This window comes from Scardinius erythrophthalmus, assembly GCF_964197995.2.
Source record: "Scardinius erythrophthalmus genome assembly, chromosome: 16".
NCBI classification, from domain to species: Eukaryota; Metazoa; Chordata; class Actinopteri; order Cypriniformes; family Leuciscidae; genus Scardinius; species Scardinius erythrophthalmus.
The window spans coordinates 11,135,459-11,154,022 of NC_138236.1; the positions used below are offsets into that span (position 1 = coordinate 11,135,459).

Below are 18,564 nucleotides of genomic sequence, written 5' to 3' on the forward strand. Positions count from 1 at the left end.
GGTGAATGTCCTTTCATTCACCAATCAATTTTTAGGTTTCAGGATTTTTTTTAATCCAAACTTTGTATAAAAATGATTCTCAACTATTTTATGAAAGATATAATTGAAATACATTTTACTTTGTGCAAAATGTGGGTACACATGCTGATAAACATGCTTTAAGTCCTGGTGTCCTCTACAGTGGAAATGTATAAAATCAATGGCCTGTTTTGTAACAGAAAGACATATTTTGATTAAAAGCCACATAACATTTTCCTGAGATGTTAATTTATGACAAATAAATTGAAAATTAGTCGGATTTAAATGGTAATTACTAAATATTATCATATAAGAGTGCTAAATTTGATGTCAGTCATGTTTAAAGACCAAGAAGTTGTTGTAATGGTGAAACCTCCAAACATTTGGTATCTAAAGAGGACAAAAGTATATTCCTTGTATATTCCAATATATCTGATGTATGTAAACATAAAATTTAAGAAACACATAAACATGCATTTCTTTAATCTATAGATTTTTTTTCCATCTGATTTGTCAATTATCTTGTGAAATTTGTGAAATTCGTTTAAATTAAATCTCTCATAGTCTTTAGGATAGAACTGCTGAGAATCCCCAATTTGCCAATTCTCACTATTTAAAAACAGTAAATATCAGTGTGCACTTTTGCATTAAACTGTGTATTAAACATAATGCAGTGTGTCACATTGAGTAAACAATAGCATAATGTATTTTTAATGAAACATATATTTAAAATATTTATTAAAAATTTGAACAGCATCAATACTACATTGGCAAAAAAAAAAAAAATTCATAATGTGACAATGCATTATGATTAATACACAATTTATTTCAATGCAAACGTGCACATGACCCCGAATTAGTGCTTTTAAATCTTTTAAATTGAAAAACATAGCAATCTCAGCAGTCCAATCCTAAAGAGAGATTAAAATAGTCAAATAACAAGTTGGAGGAAATTAATTTCCATAAACCTATCTACAAGTTAATGCAGTAGGGTGCGCTACAGACGTCTCAACTTTTAAACACTACCACAGAAGAACCAATCAAATATTTCTACTTCCGGTACCGTTCGTGCGCCATCTTTGATGATAAATAGTCAATCTATGTTATTTTTGTTTTCAAAAAGTATCGAAAAGTATGATAGAACACTAAATCGCATTAAACAACCGAAGCATACGCCTGGTTTTTACCGTGTCTAACGTGTTATAATAAAGTAATAGTCTTCGGGAAACATTTCGGTGAGGTGAGCAGCTGAAGTTTTGCTTTATTCCGTTTACTAAAAACTGCCTGCAGGAGTTTGATGAACTGTCATTAAAAGAGATTTTAATGACATATTTTACATGGTTTTGGTGATTTGTAACTGCAGACGATCTCCTGTCAATACGGACAGCTATTTTCTAACTTAAAAACTTTTAAGCGTAACTTAACTTACTCAACTTGTTGAAGAGGATAAATGTGCACTTTCAATAATTTGTTCTTTACTTGTCAGATTATCAGCGTGCGCACAAAAACAGTTTCTTAGTTTAATATCTCGGAAAATAGACTGTATATTAAATCACGTTGAAGACAACCAATATGGCAACAATAGTCATTGTTGGACTTGTTTTGATAGAAATCTAACTTTTTGTGTTGTAAATAATAACACTATATAATTGACGGTTAACCTGACTTTTTAAATTAAAGTGTGTGAAAATGTCCATCGAGCCACACACGGGTATTGTAAACAAAAGTGTCCAGCATGAAATCAACTTCCCCCGGAACTTGCCATATTATAAAATGATGACTATTTCCCGTCCTGTCATTGATGATGAATTATGTCTTACATTAATGTACACACCCGCTTCCTGGCACTGTGGAAATCCCTGTGGAATAAAGTCTTATGATTAATATAACCACAGTGTCCTTCAGCAGCACACAGGTTGTGTATATATAGATATATATATAGATAGAAAACCGTTTCATTAACATCTTTTGGACATTTTTTTTGAAACACTACATCTGGTTTAACACCCCATGACTGTAAACAGGTGGTTGTCCAGATATAAAGCAACTTTTCAGTATCAATATTTGCATCATTAGATGTCGCTTGTGGATTTGGGAAAGCGTTTGTTGGAGGCAGCGCGGAAAGGACAGGATGATGAAGTGAGGTCACTTATGGCCAATGGAGCCCCTTTTACTACAGACTGGGTGAGTTGTATTTGCTGCTCAAAGGATACTACAAATGCAGACCTATTGTCTGCTATTTATAATCTGCATTTCACTATAACAGTAATGACAGTGGGAATATGTTTTAGCTGGGAACCTCGCCGCTTCATTTAGCAGCACAATATGGGCACTACTCCACCGCTGAGGTGCTTCTCCGTGCCGGCGTGAGTAGAGATGCCCGCACTAAAGTCGATCGGACGCCCCTCCACATGGCTGCGGCTGAGGGCCACTCGAGCATCGTTGAATTATTGGTCAAGGTAAGAACAGATGATCTCAGAATAGTATTGGATTGTTTGAATTTTAACATTCTGAATTTTTATTGTTGTTGAATCTGATTTTGCACTTACCTGGGACAGAGTGGAGCAGACATCAATGCCAAAGACATGCTGAAAATGACAGCCTTGCACTGGGCTACAGAACATGGGCACAGGGGAGTCGTGGAGCTGTTGGTCAAATACAGCGCTGATACTCACGCCCTCAGCAAGTTTGACAAGACGCCTTTTAACATTGCAGTGGACCGAGGAAACACTGAGCTGATGCTCTTGTTACAGGTGGAAATTTGCTTTTTAATGATGTGTTGTGCTAGTAGATATTAAGGCTCGATCTACAAGTCACCAGCTGCTGTGTATTTAACAATGGTCTTGGGTGAAATCAAGCTGCAGTATCTTAACTTGACTTTATTGTTTATTATTCTAGGAGGGAATGCAGAACCAAGTGAACATGAATCCAGAGAGGACTATCCTAAGCAGCACGTCACCCGCCACCGCCAGTCCTCCTCAGTTCATCATATCCTCCTCTGGGGTGGTCAATCTCTCTGATATTGTTCTCACCAATTCTAAGGCTAAAACAGGTATTTGAACTTTCTATTCATTAAAGAATCACTGTTTCCAGAAAAATATTAAGCAGCCCAACTGTTTTCAACATTGACAATAATAAGAAATGTTTCTTATGCACCAAATCAGCATATTATAATGAGGAATTCATCAAAGGAATAAATTACATTTTTAAATATGTTAAAATACAAAAAGTGTCAGTCAGTGTTGGGTAAGTTAATATAAAAATAGTAATTAATTACTAGCTACTAATTACATCTTTAACAGTGTAATTAGATTACTGTACTAATCACTGTGTCTAAAAAGTATTGCATTACTTATTAATAATTACTTTCTAAATCCCATATCAACCTCGACCAGTTGAACAATACAAGAATAGACATAAAACTGCTTTTAAAAATAAATATAAAATTGCATAAATTGCTTTTGAACTGACCAAAGTATCGAGTAGCGAGAAGGTTACATTAAAAACATACATTTTAACATTAGACATTACATTTTGATGATAAATCCAATATTGTTTTATATAGAATTGTTCTATAGTCTATATACTGTAATGCAATTACATCAGAAGTAATTCAATTACAGAAAAATTACACCTCAACACTGTTCACAATATTACTGTTGTTTTGATCAAATAAATGAAACCTTGGTAAGCTTTATTAAAAATGCTGTAAACTTATGATTAATTTTCCCTTGAGGTAAATGCGTTAGTTGTGACATGTTTCTTTAGCAGGGTTCTACGACTGATTTTGTTGCAGGTCATAAGAAAATTACCTGCCAACTGGCATTTTATTTACTCACTAAAGCCAATTTTTCTTGCATTTTGTGCTTGTTTAATGTTCATTTTAATATTGACATTTGGGAACATAGACAACAGGATTAAATTAACCTTTTAAAGTTTGAACCTATATTTGAACTGTATGCACCTAGAGAATGTTATAGTGTATTTCTCCCTTGCAAACAAACTGCTTCTATGTATTTCTGCAGGAGCTTCAGAGAGTGTGATTGCTGCTGATTCAGTGGATTCTGCCATCCAGCATCTTGTTGGGGAAGATGGCCAGAGAGTCATCACCATAGTAACCGACCAACAGGGAAGCCTGCAGTCTGGCAACTTGGGACAGAAATTCTTTGTCACAATGCAGGGGCAGCAAAGTGAGTAGATTGCTGCAGCATTAGTTTATAGTTCTTTTAGGACTTGGATGCAGTATTTATATTCTGACATGCCTGTATATATTAGTGGTTGCAGTGCCAGCGGGCCAGATTTCAGAAGAAATCATAACAGAGGACACCAAACCAGTTCCAACACGGAAGCGGAAATTCGAATCAACCGTAAACCACACAGATGTCAAACATAAGGTGCGACCAGTAAAGATTCTTATTTAAATCGTACTTTTTGGAATGCAAAACTAATATCAGGGTTAAAGTCGGCATGAAACGGAAGTTGTGGTAATCTTTTCTTCACTATTGTGACGTATATCTGAGCGAAACTGCTTCTCGAACAAGAAAAAAAATGTAGGGCGGGACTTGATTTTGTCCATTGAGAATTGATTGGATCATTGTGGTTTGCTGTTGCTGTGATGTCATATGAGTGACAGGTTGTCCTGGATAAGTCATTTATAATAAATATTGCAATATTCTATTAAAAAAGAAAAAATTTAGATTTTTGATTTCATGGGGCTAGGGTTGGGTATCTTTTGAACTTGAGCGATTCCGATTCTGATTGATTCCCAGTTTCGATTCCAATAGGGGTCAAACATTAATATATCGAACATTTTTATTATTATATATTCTTTCTATTTGCAAAACATTCTGTTGAGGTTGAATACCATGAAGAAAAATCAGCAGCCAGATCTACACTTCAAACATTATTAAAGACAAGTAAACAGTCAGTAATACAATAAGAACAAATAAGCAAATTAGCAATAGCACAAATAAATACACCTGAACAAAGTTCAACAATTTAAATTAAATGTAAAATAACACTGCATAGTTTTCTTTTATAAATAAAATATAGATTAGTGAGTGATTTTCATTTTCTTTTGTTCATTGATTAACAGTAATGAGTGACAGACGGCAGTAGGTTTATTAGGCTGCTGTCACTTTAAGACCGAATGCACAGATCCAATTTACTGTTACACATGTGTTTTCTTTCTCAACTGTTTGTTCACTTAAGACATAACTGACTGCATTTCCGAGGATATTTTGATCAGTTCAAGCGCAAGAAGATGCAAAAGAGAACTCAATTCATTATTCGCATTCTGAATTTGCATCATCTTTGGCTTGAATGGTTTAAGATCATATTAAAATGCTCACAATCATATTGAAATGCTAAGTGTAATCAAATTTTTTATTTTATAACAAGTATCCGATTCCAGAATTGGGATCGATTTTTGATTCCCAACCCTGATGGGGACTTTAATTGTTTGATGTTTTCTGCAGGAGTCCGATGAGAAGGACAGTAGGGAGCTACTGGAACAGCAACTAAAAGAGGCAAACAGAAAAGCCCAGGAGTACCGACAGCAGTTACTAAGAAAGGAACAGGAAGCTGAGCGGTACAGGCTTAAACTAGAAGCCATTGCCAATGGCCAGACCAATGGCACCAGCACAGAGCCCCAAGAGGAAGTGGTGCTCCAAGAAGAGGAGGAGGAGGAGGAGGTGGTTGGTGAAGAGGAAGTTGTCATGTTGCCAGAAGGGGCCATCATCATTAAGGAGGAGCCCCTTGATTCAACAGCAGGAGAAACAGTGACGTTAGTAGAGGCGGCAGATATCACAGCCACTTCTGAGGGCACACCGTAGCAGTGAACCCAAAGACTCAAACACTCAGGAATTACATACACTCTTCTAGTCTGTGTACCTGGAGTGGCATGTTGTATTTATTTATTGTAAATCATAACCTTTTGTTTGATCCTTTTTACACTTTTAGCATTCAGTTTCTCTACAGACCTCTACAAAGACGTAGCGTGAATTATATTTTGCTAGGCTGCTCAGATTGGCAGAATAGGAAAATCAGGCGTGTTCTTTTAACATACAGCGGTGCAAGATGCTTTTCAATCAAGCCCTATTATGCAACTCCAGTGCATACTGTACTATTAGTATGCACAATAGTGTACTTAAAGGAATGTTCTGGGTTCAATGCACACCATTTTGACTCATCCTTTTCTAGTTTTATTTATTTTTTAAATGCAGGTCGTGGTTATAGGAATACACTTAAAATAAACTAGTAAACTTTTTGTTTCTTTAAAAAAAAAAATAATAATACATTGCAAATTGTGTCAATTTAGCTTAACTTGAACAGAACATTCCTGAAATAGTGACATGAGAGTGAAGGTCAACAGTATATCATATAAACCATACTAAACATTATTGAGAGATAAGTCATCTATTATGTTATGGCTTTGTGTAACATTGACCTGCTCCTGCAGTGTGAGGCGTGATAATCGAAGTAGCTATGTATTTACTTGAGCAAACTCTTTCATGTTTTATAACACTTTTAGCTATTTATAGAGATAACTTACTCTATTCAGAGTACAATAAAGAGCAATGGTTGTTTAACTTTTTTTTATCTTCCATAATTTCCTTTGTTCTGTTAGACACTAAATCACGATTTGCATTTCAAAGTTTTGTGCTCTAAAAGTATGCAACATGTCTGTGCTTGCATTCCATGGCGTGGTCCATGTGCCTATTTTGTGTTTCCCTGTAAAATTCCCCAGTTGGCAGCTTTTACTGTCAGTCTTTCCGTGAAGTTATATCATCAGTTGGTGTATGTCAGGTTTTAAAATGTAAATGAATGAATGCCGTAAGAAATTTTATGGAACTAGACCTCAAATGCTTTATAGATTTCCTTCTCATAGAAAAGTTTTGCATTATCTTTTCTGTTTTATTTGTTTGTTTGTTTTTAGGTACACAGCTGATGATTAACCTTCCACAAATTGAATTTTAAGGGCTTGCATAACCATTATTGTGCACAACTTATTTTATTCTGTACATATGAAAATATTTGTTTTCTTCCATCTAAACCCATGAATATTAAGATTTTGAAGGACATTGCACTATTTATTGAATGAGCGATTCATTTGGACAAGACCATGTTTTTCCCTTTTATTTTTCTTGCTTTTTATGCACTTAGAATTTCAATTGTATATGATGTCTTCAGCAGTGCTTTATAGGTAAAAAAAATAACAATCTTATGTGAACATCGACATTAGATAATATCTGTTGAAATTAGTTTCAGGTTTGTTTACACTTTTATTTTCTTGTAAAATTTGTTTCAGGGCCAGAATTACTCATTGTATTTCAGTTTGATGGAAGCAAATGCTTAGAGTTTTAACTTAAAGCAGACACAAGCACATGATATATAACATAGATCAGCAGTTTTTCCCTAAGATTTCTTGTGTGTATATTTTTTACATATATATTATTTTTCTAATGAAACACTATTGGGGCCTGTCTTTAGTGCATTTGCAGCTGCATTTTTGGTCAAAATAAATATTTCTGAGGTTTGGTATATCTTCTACTGATTTATTTATTGAAGAAAATATTCTTTCACTTATTAAAAAACGTATTTATTCACATTTTCCTTCGTAGTGAAATTCCTCGCTTTCGCTAGTCCTGATTTCAAACTACTCAATCGAAACGCGTTTTTCAGAATGATTGTCCTACTGCGACTTCCGTACCCACGTTACTAGCACAGGAGGCAAGCGTGAGATATTTCTTCATATTTATATGTATCGTTTCGTAATGTAAAAGCAATTGATGTAATTCCACACTTTAGGTACATTATTATTATTCTCACGTTTTCTTCTCCTTTACTATACGATACTGAAGAAAATTAGAGGTAGAGAAAAGACACCATCATATCCTGCTCAACTGTTGTGTAGTTCATCTCTCTCACAGTCATGTTTCCAGAATTGAACAATATTCTCAATTCCACTCCAGACAGTTTCAAACCGGTAACTGATTATAGTAATTACAGCTCTTAATGTAAGTCACAAAATGTCATTGTCTCGAACCGATGTCTTCTGTACTTGTAGAGTGACTTCATCCTGGTGTCTGACAGGCAAGCTGATGCATCATTCCTCATTCATCATTATCTGTCTTTCTATTTACGTGGTAAGTGACCTACTGTACACAGTGAGGAAATCTTGTGTTAATATAAGTTTATTTTTCAACTTATATATTTCCAGCTGGCTGTAAGGTGTGTTTTCTGGGTCTTGTTCAGTCCTTCAGCCACTATAGTGCTGTCGGTCAGAGGCTGGTAAGTCTATTTGCTCTATTTTGACATTTTGATTATTACATTGATATGACTTGTTCATAATGTTTCCGTGCAGGGAGTGAGTCTGGCCCAGGCAAGAGAGAAGGGCCAGCTAGTGTTTCTCGAAGGACTGAAGGACTCTATCGGAGCTATATTACAGGAGGAGAGCAGTCAGGGGACACAACATTTGAGTTATCTCAGGCATGTATAGCATGCTCTGGAAATCTAGTTTAAATACATTTCTCTCCGTTCCCTCTTCCTATAAGTTTAAGTTAGATATATAAAGAAAAAAAAAGACTAGACTTGCCATTTTGTTTTTCTAGGTCCCCAGGTGCTGGATTGAAAGATCTGTTCAGATTTGTGGAAACTTCTGTGAGTCAGAATGGAGATGGTGATGATGGTGAATCATGGGGTCCTCCAGTGTTACTCATAGATGATCTCAGCGTGCTCCTGAGTTTAGGTGTTACTGTTGGATCAATACTAGACTTTACCCTCTACTGCCAAGCCACTGTGTGCACTGAGTTACAGGTGAGTCAGTGTTTTTGGGTCAGTGACTGAAATAATGTCAGACTATTGATTCAATGCTTCATTGTGTAAAGACATTATTTTTTTGTCTTGATGTCTAGGGTAATATGGTAATACTGGTGAGATGTGAGGAGGAGGATGTAGATGATGATGAAGAGGGAGCAAACCTGCTCCAGAGGGGACTAGTTCATCAGTGTAACTTGGCATTACATGTGGAGGGGTTACCCACGGGTTACTGCAGGGACATACATGGACAGGTGCAGTTTATTGTTAAAACTCTGTAAAATTTGTTACTCTGTAACAAATGGCCCTGATTTGAGTTGACATTTTGATGTTTGCTTATGTTTTCCAGATGCAGGTTTGGTGGCGACAGAGTGGAGAGACTATGTACATCTCACGAAAAATATTTCATTTTAAGGTCCATGATAAAGGAGCGTCATTTTTTGCTCGAGGGACTTCTAGTGCTGTTCTCTAAGTTTTCAAATGAAAGTCTAAGTCATACATAATGTAATTATGTATTTTGTTTCATGTAAATAAATAGATATATAATACATCACCAGTTGCTGTTGTTTTGTTCTCTTGTTGTTTGCATTACTTGCCGAGTTCATTTTGTGTAGCAGGAAATGGGTGCTAGCAAAAGCATCAACATTCAATGTACAAACATACATCAAGAGCTTGATGCTAGTCAATGCTTTTGTTTAAAGGGACACAAGAACAAAGCTCAAGGAAAATCCATAATTACTGTGGGGATATTTGAACATATTTGATTTCTGACTAGTCCTGTGATGTGTCCAGGGTGTCCCCTGCCTGTGGCCCAAGACATTAGAAAAGGCTCCAGCATCCCTGCGGCCCTGTAGAGCAGTGTTTCTCAACTTTAGTCCTGGTGTTTTAGATGTCTCACTATTTAAAACACCTGATTCAACTCGTCAGCTTCTTGGTGTGTTGAACAGGGACACATCTGAAACATTCAGATCAAGACCCTCAAGTGGGTCTTGAGGACTGGAGTTGAGAAATACTGCTGTAGAGGATAAAGCGGTGGATGAATAAGGGAGAAAGCAAATGCAGTTTCATCTTGTTTGAAGACTATTTTTATTCTTCCTTTGAGGTGTCCTCAAGCATAGGACATACTATATATATTTTTAATTTACGATACGAGATTTTTTGCATAGTCGCTTATGTAAAGTTGCCACAGAAGGCGCTGTTGAGCTTATGTTGCTTGTATCAGACCAGAGCTGTTTATGTGCCACGCAGATTCATTTCCGCGAATCGATTCCTTTGAACAGTTCGGTTCAAGGCTAATAATCTGGCATATTACAGGCTACTGTGTGGTAAATACCATGGGTAAATAGAAGTTATATGGTGTGGTTCAACGGACTGACTCGTGTACGAATCATTTGGACCGTTTTTTAACCGGTTCAACTGATTCATTAATAAGTTCCGACTCTTTCATGAATCGGACGTCGCTAATGTCGTCTTCCACCACAACCGTCTCTTGAACCCGATAGAATTTCCTGCTTTGCAGTGAGTGAAAAGCAGAGTGTATGCAACATGCCACATGCAATCCAAACGATCCAAATTGTCTTATAATTCCGTTTTAACACTCCGACTTTAGCGTTTTAAGAGTAAGAGCGGAAATTAACGAAGCAATTTTTTTCAGCTAACGTTATACATATTGAATGAGTCTATAGCATAATTAAATAAGGAAATACTGTTACAAGCGCATAATCACGTGTTATTTTTTTTTTACAGTCTATGGTTTAAAGCGACCGCCCTCTTAGACTGGTTTGATCTTGATATTAGACTTCTTGCACGCCTCAATCTGCAGACAAACATACAGAGCTGTTGTGTTATTAGGCCTGTCAGGTTTTAACATGGGCAGTTTATATCTCTCAAGAGGTCGGTGTATTCTCCGGCAGGTGTTCTCTGGCCGACCCACAGTGCCCATCATGCTGCAGCAGCGGCCGTACAGCCTCGACGTGTCAGCGCAGCTCCTGCGGACTGAAGGCTTCATAGATGGGCGCTGGGTCTCCGCTGCATCCACGTTCCCCGTGTTAGATCCAGCCACTGGAGAAGAAATCGCGAATGTGTCAAACTGCGGTACTAAGGAAGCTCAAGACGCTGTCAATGCTGCATACAAAGCGTTTCACCTGTGGAAGAGTCATACAGCCAAGGTGAAATTAATATGTGTGGGAAATGTTATTATTTTGCTGGATTGTCATTTAACTCTTCTGCATTGGACTTAATTCTTTACAAGAACGAACCGGTGCATATGTATGTATGTGTGTGTGTGTGTGTGTGTATATATGTATGTATGTGTGTGTGTGTGTGTGTGTGTGTATAACACCGTGTACACACCGTAGTATTTACATGGTACTCAAAGGTACCTAAAGTTACACTTTTTCCACATATTATTTAGAAAAATATTCACTTTAGTTTACAATTGTTTTCTCCCTTAAAAACTGGTCATATTTCTTTCAAAAATAAACAAAAATGTAACCTGTATGTTGCATAATTTAAGTCTAGTGTTGCATTAATACATTTATTCAGCGAGGATGCATTAAATTGAACAAAAGTTACAAAATGCATTTTACATTAAAGAAATTTTGTATTTCAAATAAATGCTGTACTTTTGAACTTTCTATTCATCAAAGAATCCTAAAAAAAATATTGGTTCCTTCAAAAATATTAGGCGGAACTTTTTTTTTTTACATCGATTATAAGAAATGTTTCTTGAGCAGCATATTAGAATGAGAAATTGTAATAATATTTCACAATATTACTGTTTTAGTTTTTTTTTTTTATAAACAAAGTTTTCATTTAATTTGATATAAAAATTTGTTCTCATATTGATTTCTCTTTGCAGGAAAGAAGCATTTTGTTGCGGAAATGGTTTGATCTCATCATTCAGCACAGGGACGATCTTGCCAAGTTGATCACAGCAGAGTGTGTAAGTATACTGACCTATTACATACAGTCTACAACTTCTTAACATGTCCATTTACAAGGATCCATATTTTAGGAGATGTTATAACACATATGTGTGTACAGGGGAAGCCCATGAAGGAGTCTCTTGGAGAGATTACATATTCTGCCTCCTTTCTGGAGTGGTTCTCTGAAGAGGCCAGACGTGTATATGGAGATATTGTTGCACCTTCAGCCAAGGACCGCAAGATCCTGTTACTCAAGCAGCCGGTGGGAGTGGCTTCCATCATCACACCTGTGAGACTTCCTTCTTCGTTCTGATAGCATAACACCATCAGGTTCAATGAGCTGAACTAAAACTGCCAGCTGTGGTTTTCAACTTTTTCTCCCTACAGTGGAATTTCCCCAGTGCCATGATAACCAGGAAGGTGGGCGCCGCGCTTGCGGTGGGCTGTACTGTAGTGGTGAAGCCGGCTGAGGACACACCTCTCTCTGCTCTGGCCCTTGCTGAGGTCTGTCGGTTTCCATTAAAGCCATTAAACTAGTCATATTATAGATACATATTTATAGATACACTACGTAAAAAAGTTTGGAGTCAGTAAGATTTTTATTTTTTTATCACTTCCCAGCAGAGCATGCCAGTGCGTGTCATATTCAGCTCTATGCCAAATCGCTCCGCTCAGTCACTTACGGCCCATGCGAACGCTACACTCACGTACTGCTCACACTCACCGGTTGAACTATGTTTGCTCAAATCTTGCTCTGAAATGAAATTTCTATGTACTAAACGTCTTTCTGTTTGTAATTAATTTCTTGAATAAATATCTCAATTACAGTAGGCCTGTAGATAACATGACTAAACAACTATTTGTGGCTTTAAAGTCCCCCTGTAGTCAATAATTTTATCACTTAAAACTCATCTTTGATGACCAAAATGACATTTTTAAACGTTTTCCTTGAAAAAAAAATCTTCATGCCTTAAAATAGCTTGAATGTAACTCTACACCCTTGCCTCCTTTAGTATACGTGGTTCTATGAATATTTAAATTATCCCCGCCTGCACTCACTCACACCAGCTCAGAGATCCACTCGTTGACGATCACACGTTGACGTGATTTATTTACAAGGTAGTTTGTGACGTCAGAAACACCAGCGATTTCAAACCGTGTTTTTTATACTGTCTGCTTCACTGCAGTTTTAAGGAGAAATTACTCAGCAATGGTGTTGACTTGAGAATTTGCAGATGGTTTGTCTTAAAGCATATTAAAAAAACACCATATAGACATATAAACAATTTTTAAAAGCTTGATTTTCACCACAGTTTAAAACAATATTGTAGAAATTGGTATAAATGAACGTGATGTGACGATTGAATAGTGCCGAATTGCAGAGCTGGTGCAAAATCTACATCACTATGATCAGATGTTTTCTTTACTTCTTTTTTCTTACCGCTGGTATTTTTGTTTACATATTCATATAAACTGTGCTCTCATCAGCGTGGGCGGTGTATACCACTGCAAAGGTATTTCAGACTTCATCTTCGCAGTGAGTACATCACAAACTGAATCTTTGCTAACTCGGGTTCTCCACACTCCCTTTCAATTTCTTCTTTCTTCTTTCTTAACTTTTATGTTTACTGTGTATTCATGTATAAGGTTCGCATTTTCATTTAAACAATATTTGAACTCCATAACCTTGGACTTATTGCTTATTTCACATATTCTCAAACCAGCAATGCTCTAAGGGCATTCTAGGTTAAGGGATCGGCCTTGAGCGGACTGAGCGAGCGGAGTGGAATCTTCCAAAAAGTGCTCTCTGCTCTGGAGAAAATCTTACCGTATCACATGCTCTGCTTCTTAGACATCCTAAATCTGATTCCGCATGTTCAATCGGCGAAAACAAGCTTCAACAGATGCCAACAGACTCAGTGGTAACAAACTGATCTGACAAAACCCGACAAAGTGTCTGTTGCCGTCTGTCGGTGTAGTGTGAAGTGGCCTTTCGAATGATTTCTGAAGGATCATGTGACACTGAAGACTGGAGTAATGATGCTGAAAATTCATCTTTGCCATCACAGCAATGAATCAAAATAAATTAAAATAGAAAACAATTATTTTAAATTGTAATAATATTTCACAAAATTTTTTATCAAATAAATGCAGCTTTGGTGAGCATAAGAGACTTCTTTCAATAACATTAAAAAGTTTTATCGACCCCAAACTTTTGAAAGGTAATGTATATGAAAGAATTTATAATCTATTGTATTCCTACCTAGTTGTCGGTTCAGGCTGGCATTCCTCCAGGGGTGTTTAATGTGGTGCCCTGCTCAAGAGAAAAGACCCCTGCTGTGGGAGAGCTGCTTTGCACGGACCCTCTAGTGGCCAAAATCTCATTTACCGGTTCCACGGCCACTGGCAAGGTTAACATCCACCCAACATCTCATTTATGTGTGCGGTCAACATTTAATGTTCGACATAATTTAGTAATTGCCTAAGTAAATGCTTTTGCAGATACTACTAAGACATGCTGCAGGAACGGTCAAAAAGGTCTCCATGGAGTTAGGAGGACACGCCCCCTTTATTGTATTTGACAGCGCAGATGTTGATAAAGCCGTTACTGGAGCGATGGCCTCCAAGTTCAGGAACTCAGGCCAGGTGAATGTTATTTCAATCTTATATCATGGTATTATTTCAATCTTATATCATGCTTATATCATAGTCATTTTAAATCGCAATAATGTACACAATAAAGTTATTGCTTAGTTATTTTTGCAGTAAATTTTAGAAATCTACTAGCATGATGAATGAATTCTTTTTAATTTAAATAAATATATTTGTATAATATAATTACATTCATGAATTTTATATTAAATTATATTAAGCATTACAGTAATGGGAATTGTGAGGAAAATGTGCTTAATTTTCATGAAAAAATAGTATTAATAGGATGATTATTTTTTTTTCCTGTTTATTTTGGGGAGAAATATGACCCATACATTTCTTTTTGAGATTCACTAAAACTAGGGATGCACCGATATGAAAATTTTGACTGATATCGATAACCGATAATTCTTTATATTTGAAAGCCGATAACAAATATATTGGCTGATAAATCTAACTCCAAATTTTTACATCATTTTTGAGAGCCTGATTACAAAAACAAAAGTCTCACAATTAAAAGCCATGTCCCAAGCACACAATAAATAATGCTCTCATTATAATTTTATGTAGCCTCTATGACAGATTTGTGCTGCACTTCTTGCGCTTAACTGTATTTTCCTTTATGAAGTAATTCCAATCATATTTCAAGCAATTCAAAAACCATCATGTTGAACAGTGTGCATCTGAAGTGTCTCAGCTGAAGAAAATAATCCTTCTTTCTTATCGGGCCGATAACGATAACATTAAAATGAACATATATCTGCCGATACCGATATGGTGGCCGATATATCGTGTATCCCTAACCTAAACAGTTTAGAGAATATTTTTCATAAACAATGAGTAAAATAGTGGAACTATAGGTACTCATCAGGATTCAGTACAATGGTATTCTTTGAATTGCCTTGAGTAGCATGTAAATATCATGGTGTATATGACATTTTTGTAACCAGCTGTTCTTCTCACAACGCATCTTGTACTCCTCTCTGCTGTAGACCTGTGTGTGCTCCAACCGCTTTTTGGTGCAGAGTGGGATTCACAATGCTTTCATGGAAAAGCTGGCGAAGGCTATGGATGGCGAGCTGAAGATTGGCCACGGCTCAGAGCCCACCACCACACAGGGGCCGCTCATCAACACCCGCGCCGCAGAGAAGGTGCCTCATGTCACTGTCAATCAGCACACACACCGAGGGTTGCCAGGTCTGCATAAAAACCAGTCCAATTGCTAATCAAAACTAGCCCAATCACGGCAAAAACTAGCCTAATTGGCGTTCCAGTGGGTAAAAAACGAAGTTGTCACTTCAACCAGCGGACTTAAACAACAACCCGTGGTAACAGTGTAAAAGTAGCCTGACTTGGCAACACTGACACACACAGATAGATCATGTGAAGGAAATTTGGTTGAGATGAAAGGATTTAATGCTGGTGTTTCTCTCAGGTGGAGGGTCAGGTTGCAGATGCTGTGGCACAGGGAGCAGTCATAGTTCGAGGTGGGAAGAGGCTGGAGGGCTCCTTCATGCAGCCCACCCTGCTGTCCAATGTCACCACTGACATGCTCTGTATGCGGGAGGAGACCTTTGGACCCCTCATTCCTGTTGTTAAGTGAGTATTTACAGGTTTTTGTATTATGTAACTTGTTGTTAACCTCAAATGTAGTCATTTAAAACATTTTCTTTTTCATTACAGATTTATCTATCTACAGATTTCAATATATTATCAACATAATTTGAGTGAAAAGTTTAATTTATTTTTTTACAAATATTTAGATTGATAAAATCATAACATGTTTTGTGAATAGGTTTTAATGAGCGATATGTTTCAGGTTGAATGATTTAACATAACTGGTTGAGTCTTCCGCCAGCTGCTGACTGTTTTTTTTCTTCTTTTCCAGGTTCAACACAGAACAGGAGGCACTTGCTATTGCCAATGCTTCGCCTGTTGGTTTAGCAGGTTTGTCCATCTGTACAAATTAATCATGTTTTTTTTTTGGTTTTTTTTTTATGTAGTCTCTACATTTCAGAGTTTACAAAGTTTTTTTTTTTTTTTGGACAGTCTTGAGTTTGGCCACTTTTTCTCACATGCCTGTTTATTTATTATCAGACATGGCTGAAAAGATTAGAGTGTTTCTTATTGGTTGAACGGCATGTACAATAGACTACATTAGAATTTTTAATATATATATATATATATATATATATATATTTATTTATTTATTTATTTATTTATTTTTATCATATATTATGGAACCACAAAAATCACATTTTCCTTTAGCTCTATTGTACCCTAATGTATCTGGATGGTCAAGTGAGTGCACCCTATTATAGGGCTGTAAATAAACCAAACAAGAACAGCTAGCTCTTGTCATTTTCAGTGGCATAGCATTCAAAACTGTTTTCTTTCAACAGGTTACTTTTACTCCAGAGACATCAGTCAGATCTGGCGAGTGGCCGAGCAGTTGGAGGTGGGCATGGTCGGGGTCAACGAAGGTCTGCTCTCCACCACAGAAGCCTCTTTTGGTGGAGTCAAACAGTCTGGACTGGGCAGAGAAGGATCCAAATATGGCATTGATGAGTATCTGGAAGTAAAGTACATGTGTTTTGGGGGACTCTCTCCTTGAAGACAATGGTTACTAGCGGTTAGAGCAAAAAATACAATTGTAGTGTGCCATAATTCAAGCGACCATCATAAAAACATAATCTACAAAACGCTGTGAACCATTCTCTCTTTTAGTTAGATGTAACTGAATATTGACGATAAGAATTGATGTTCTGAAAGAGCAGAGACATTTTGATGACTGTAAAAAGAGGTGGTACAAATTGCCCTCTTTTCATATTCTGTCCATCATAACTGATTGAAAAACTGATTGATAAGACTTAACATACACTGCAAAAAAATCGTTATTTTTATGTAAAAATAGCTAAACATCTTTAAAACAAGACAAACCTATTTTTGTGTAATTGTGTAAGATGAGATTTCTTTAATATCTAAAGTTTTTGTGAATTATTTTTTACCCAGTTTAATTTTTTATTTTATTTTTTGCAGTGTAGCTGATTCATTTAATCACAAAAAATAATCAAACCCAATTAATGATTAAGGATGTACAAATATAGGGATTGGGGGTTGATCCAGTGAGAAATAAAAGCACAAACTTTCTAAAAAATGCTATTCCAGAGTGTTAATGTTAAACTTACTACGTGTTCTATTTTTGTAAATCTAGAAATAGAGTAAGACTGCTAAACATGAAACACTGACTGTGAAGGTTGTTTGTTTCTCTTTTGTAAGTCGCTTTGGATAAAAGCTTCTGCAAAATGTAGAAATCTAAATGATGGGATATATTTGGGTGCTTAAACTGTTCTGATTTGAGGTACTGAAGTATAGAGATTTGTCTAGCAAGTTAACAAAGTTGTCATTGTGGCCAAATGTTGTGCCAACGTATTTTTTTTTTAATGAAACTGTCCTCAATTTAAGTTTTTTTTTTTTATTGTTGTAAATATTAATTCTCAATTGATATACCTAATTGTATTGTAAACTGTATGTTGAGAAGTATGTTAATTTTCGTACTTAGGATTGAAATGTTTCCAGAAAAGTGCTTGAAGATGTAAAGACTAATAAATACAGCTGAAACTTTATCTCTGGACATTTCAACTTCTGCTATTAGTGATGAAATGGCTTAGCTAAACTAAGTAAATGCACTGTTTCATGACATTTGACACTGCTACTATAAATATTTAACTCTTATTTTAGTTATAAAACAGTCTTAACCTCTGTGAAGTGCCACGTCTTTATTTATTTTCATCTCCAGCTGCATTAAAACAAAAAAGAAAATTTAAGAAATGCATCTCCTCGTCACAATATGCCAGGTACAAATGGCTTCTATTGCAATTTCAGCTGAAGCAGAAATTTTAAAAGCTTGTAAAACCAGAACGTTAAAAAGATACAGTACAGTATCAGAGACAAGACTACAAATACCAAAAAATCATAACAAAAAGTGTGCATTTTAATCAGGCACATTAACATTCAAAAAGTTCAGTACAGTTAAAATGTTCTTGCATAAAGAAGATTGATATCTGCTTTCTTTTTTTAATTTTGCTTTTGTAATAGATCAGTTATTTACAGCTTCTCCCTAAAATTGATCATTGAAGCATCATATAAA

At 36.2% G+C, this 18,564-nt stretch overlaps 3 protein-coding genes across 6 annotated transcripts; all 3 read left to right on the forward strand.

Annotated features, from left to right (window-relative positions):
- The first annotated feature begins 1,082 nt into the window (after nt 1–1,082).
- gabpb2b (GA binding protein transcription factor subunit beta 2b) lies at nt 1,083–7,626 on the forward strand. Its single transcript, XM_081387882.1, has 8 exons — nt 1,083–1,258; nt 2,095–2,202; nt 2,310–2,477; nt 2,577–2,771; nt 2,917–3,070; nt 4,044–4,208; nt 4,294–4,412; nt 5,496–7,626. Exons 2-8 carry the CDS (start codon nt 2,095–2,097, stop codon nt 5,850–5,852), a joined length of 1,266 nt encoding a protein of 421 aa, XP_081244008.1. The 5' UTR covers nt 1,083–1,258; the 3' UTR covers nt 5,853–7,626.
- Nucleotides 7,627–7,718: 92 nt separating this feature from the next.
- On the forward strand, nt 7,719–9,387 carry elp6 (elongator acetyltransferase complex subunit 6). 2 transcript variants are annotated; one of them, XM_081388340.1, is made up of 8 exons: nt 7,726–7,827; nt 7,934–8,005; nt 8,087–8,165; nt 8,240–8,310; nt 8,384–8,508; nt 8,631–8,835; nt 8,934–9,089; nt 9,185–9,387. In XM_081388340.1, exons 2-8 carry the CDS (start codon nt 7,952–7,954, stop codon nt 9,305–9,307), a joined length of 813 nt encoding a protein of 270 aa, XP_081244466.1. In that variant the 5' UTR covers nt 7,726–7,827; nt 7,934–7,951; the 3' UTR covers nt 9,308–9,387. The 2 variants fall into 2 exon arrangements, with proteins under 2 accessions (XP_081244465.1, XP_081244466.1); XM_081388339.1 differs by having other exon boundaries at nt 7,719–8,005.
- An 881-nt stretch (nt 9,388–10,268) lies between these two features.
- Nucleotides 10,269–18,220, forward strand: aldh5a1 (aldehyde dehydrogenase 5 family, member A1 (succinate-semialdehyde dehydrogenase)). Of its 3 annotated transcripts, none has more exons than XM_081388547.1 (11): nt 10,269–10,353; nt 10,749–11,003; nt 11,696–11,779; nt 11,881–12,051; nt 12,150–12,266; nt 14,030–14,173; nt 14,265–14,408; nt 15,407–15,565; nt 15,850–16,013; nt 16,303–16,361; nt 16,817–18,220. In XM_081388547.1, exons 2-11 carry the CDS (start codon nt 10,779–10,781, stop codon nt 17,026–17,028), a joined length of 1,479 nt encoding a protein of 492 aa, XP_081244673.1. In that variant the 5' UTR covers nt 10,269–10,353; nt 10,749–10,778; the 3' UTR covers nt 17,029–18,220. The 3 variants fall into 3 exon arrangements, with proteins under 3 accessions (XP_081244673.1, XP_081244674.1, XP_081244672.1); XM_081388548.1 differs by having other exon boundaries at nt 10,282–10,353; nt 10,727–11,003; XM_081388546.1 differs by having other exon boundaries at nt 10,353–11,003.
- Nucleotides 18,221–18,564: the final 344 nt, after the last annotated feature.

Coding starts and splice junctions, on each gene's coding strand:
- gabpb2b (XM_081387882.1), top strand. CDS start 2,095: ATGTCGCTTGTGGATTTGGGAAAGCGTTTGTTGGAGGCAGCGCGGAAA. Junction 2,203..2,309: donor CCCCTTTTACTACAGACTGG/GTGAGTTGTATT, acceptor AATATGTTTTAG/CTGGGAACCTCGCCGCTTCA. Junction 3,071..4,043: donor CAATTCTAAGGCTAAAACAG/GTATTTGAACTT, acceptor GTATTTCTGCAG/GAGCTTCAGAGAGTGTGATT.
- elp6 (XM_081388339.1), top strand. CDS start 7,952: ATGTTTCCAGAATTGAACAATATTCTCAATTCCACTCCAGACAGTTTC. Junction 8,166..8,239: donor TCTGTCTTTCTATTTACGTG/GTAAGTGACCTA, acceptor ATATATTTCCAG/CTGGCTGTAAGGTGTGTTTT. Junction 8,509..8,630: donor CAACATTTGAGTTATCTCAG/GCATGTATAGCA, acceptor TTGTTTTTCTAG/GTCCCCAGGTGCTGGATTGA.
- aldh5a1 (XM_081388546.1), top strand. CDS start 10,704: ATGGGCAGTTTATATCTCTCAAGAGGTCGGTGTATTCTCCGGCAGGTG. Junction 15,566..15,849: donor ACACCCGCGCCGCAGAGAAG/GTGCCTCATGTC, acceptor TGTTTCTCTCAG/GTGGAGGGTCAGGTTGCAGA. Junction 16,362..16,816: donor TTCGCCTGTTGGTTTAGCAG/GTTTGTCCATCT, acceptor TTCTTTCAACAG/GTTACTTTTACTCCAGAGAC.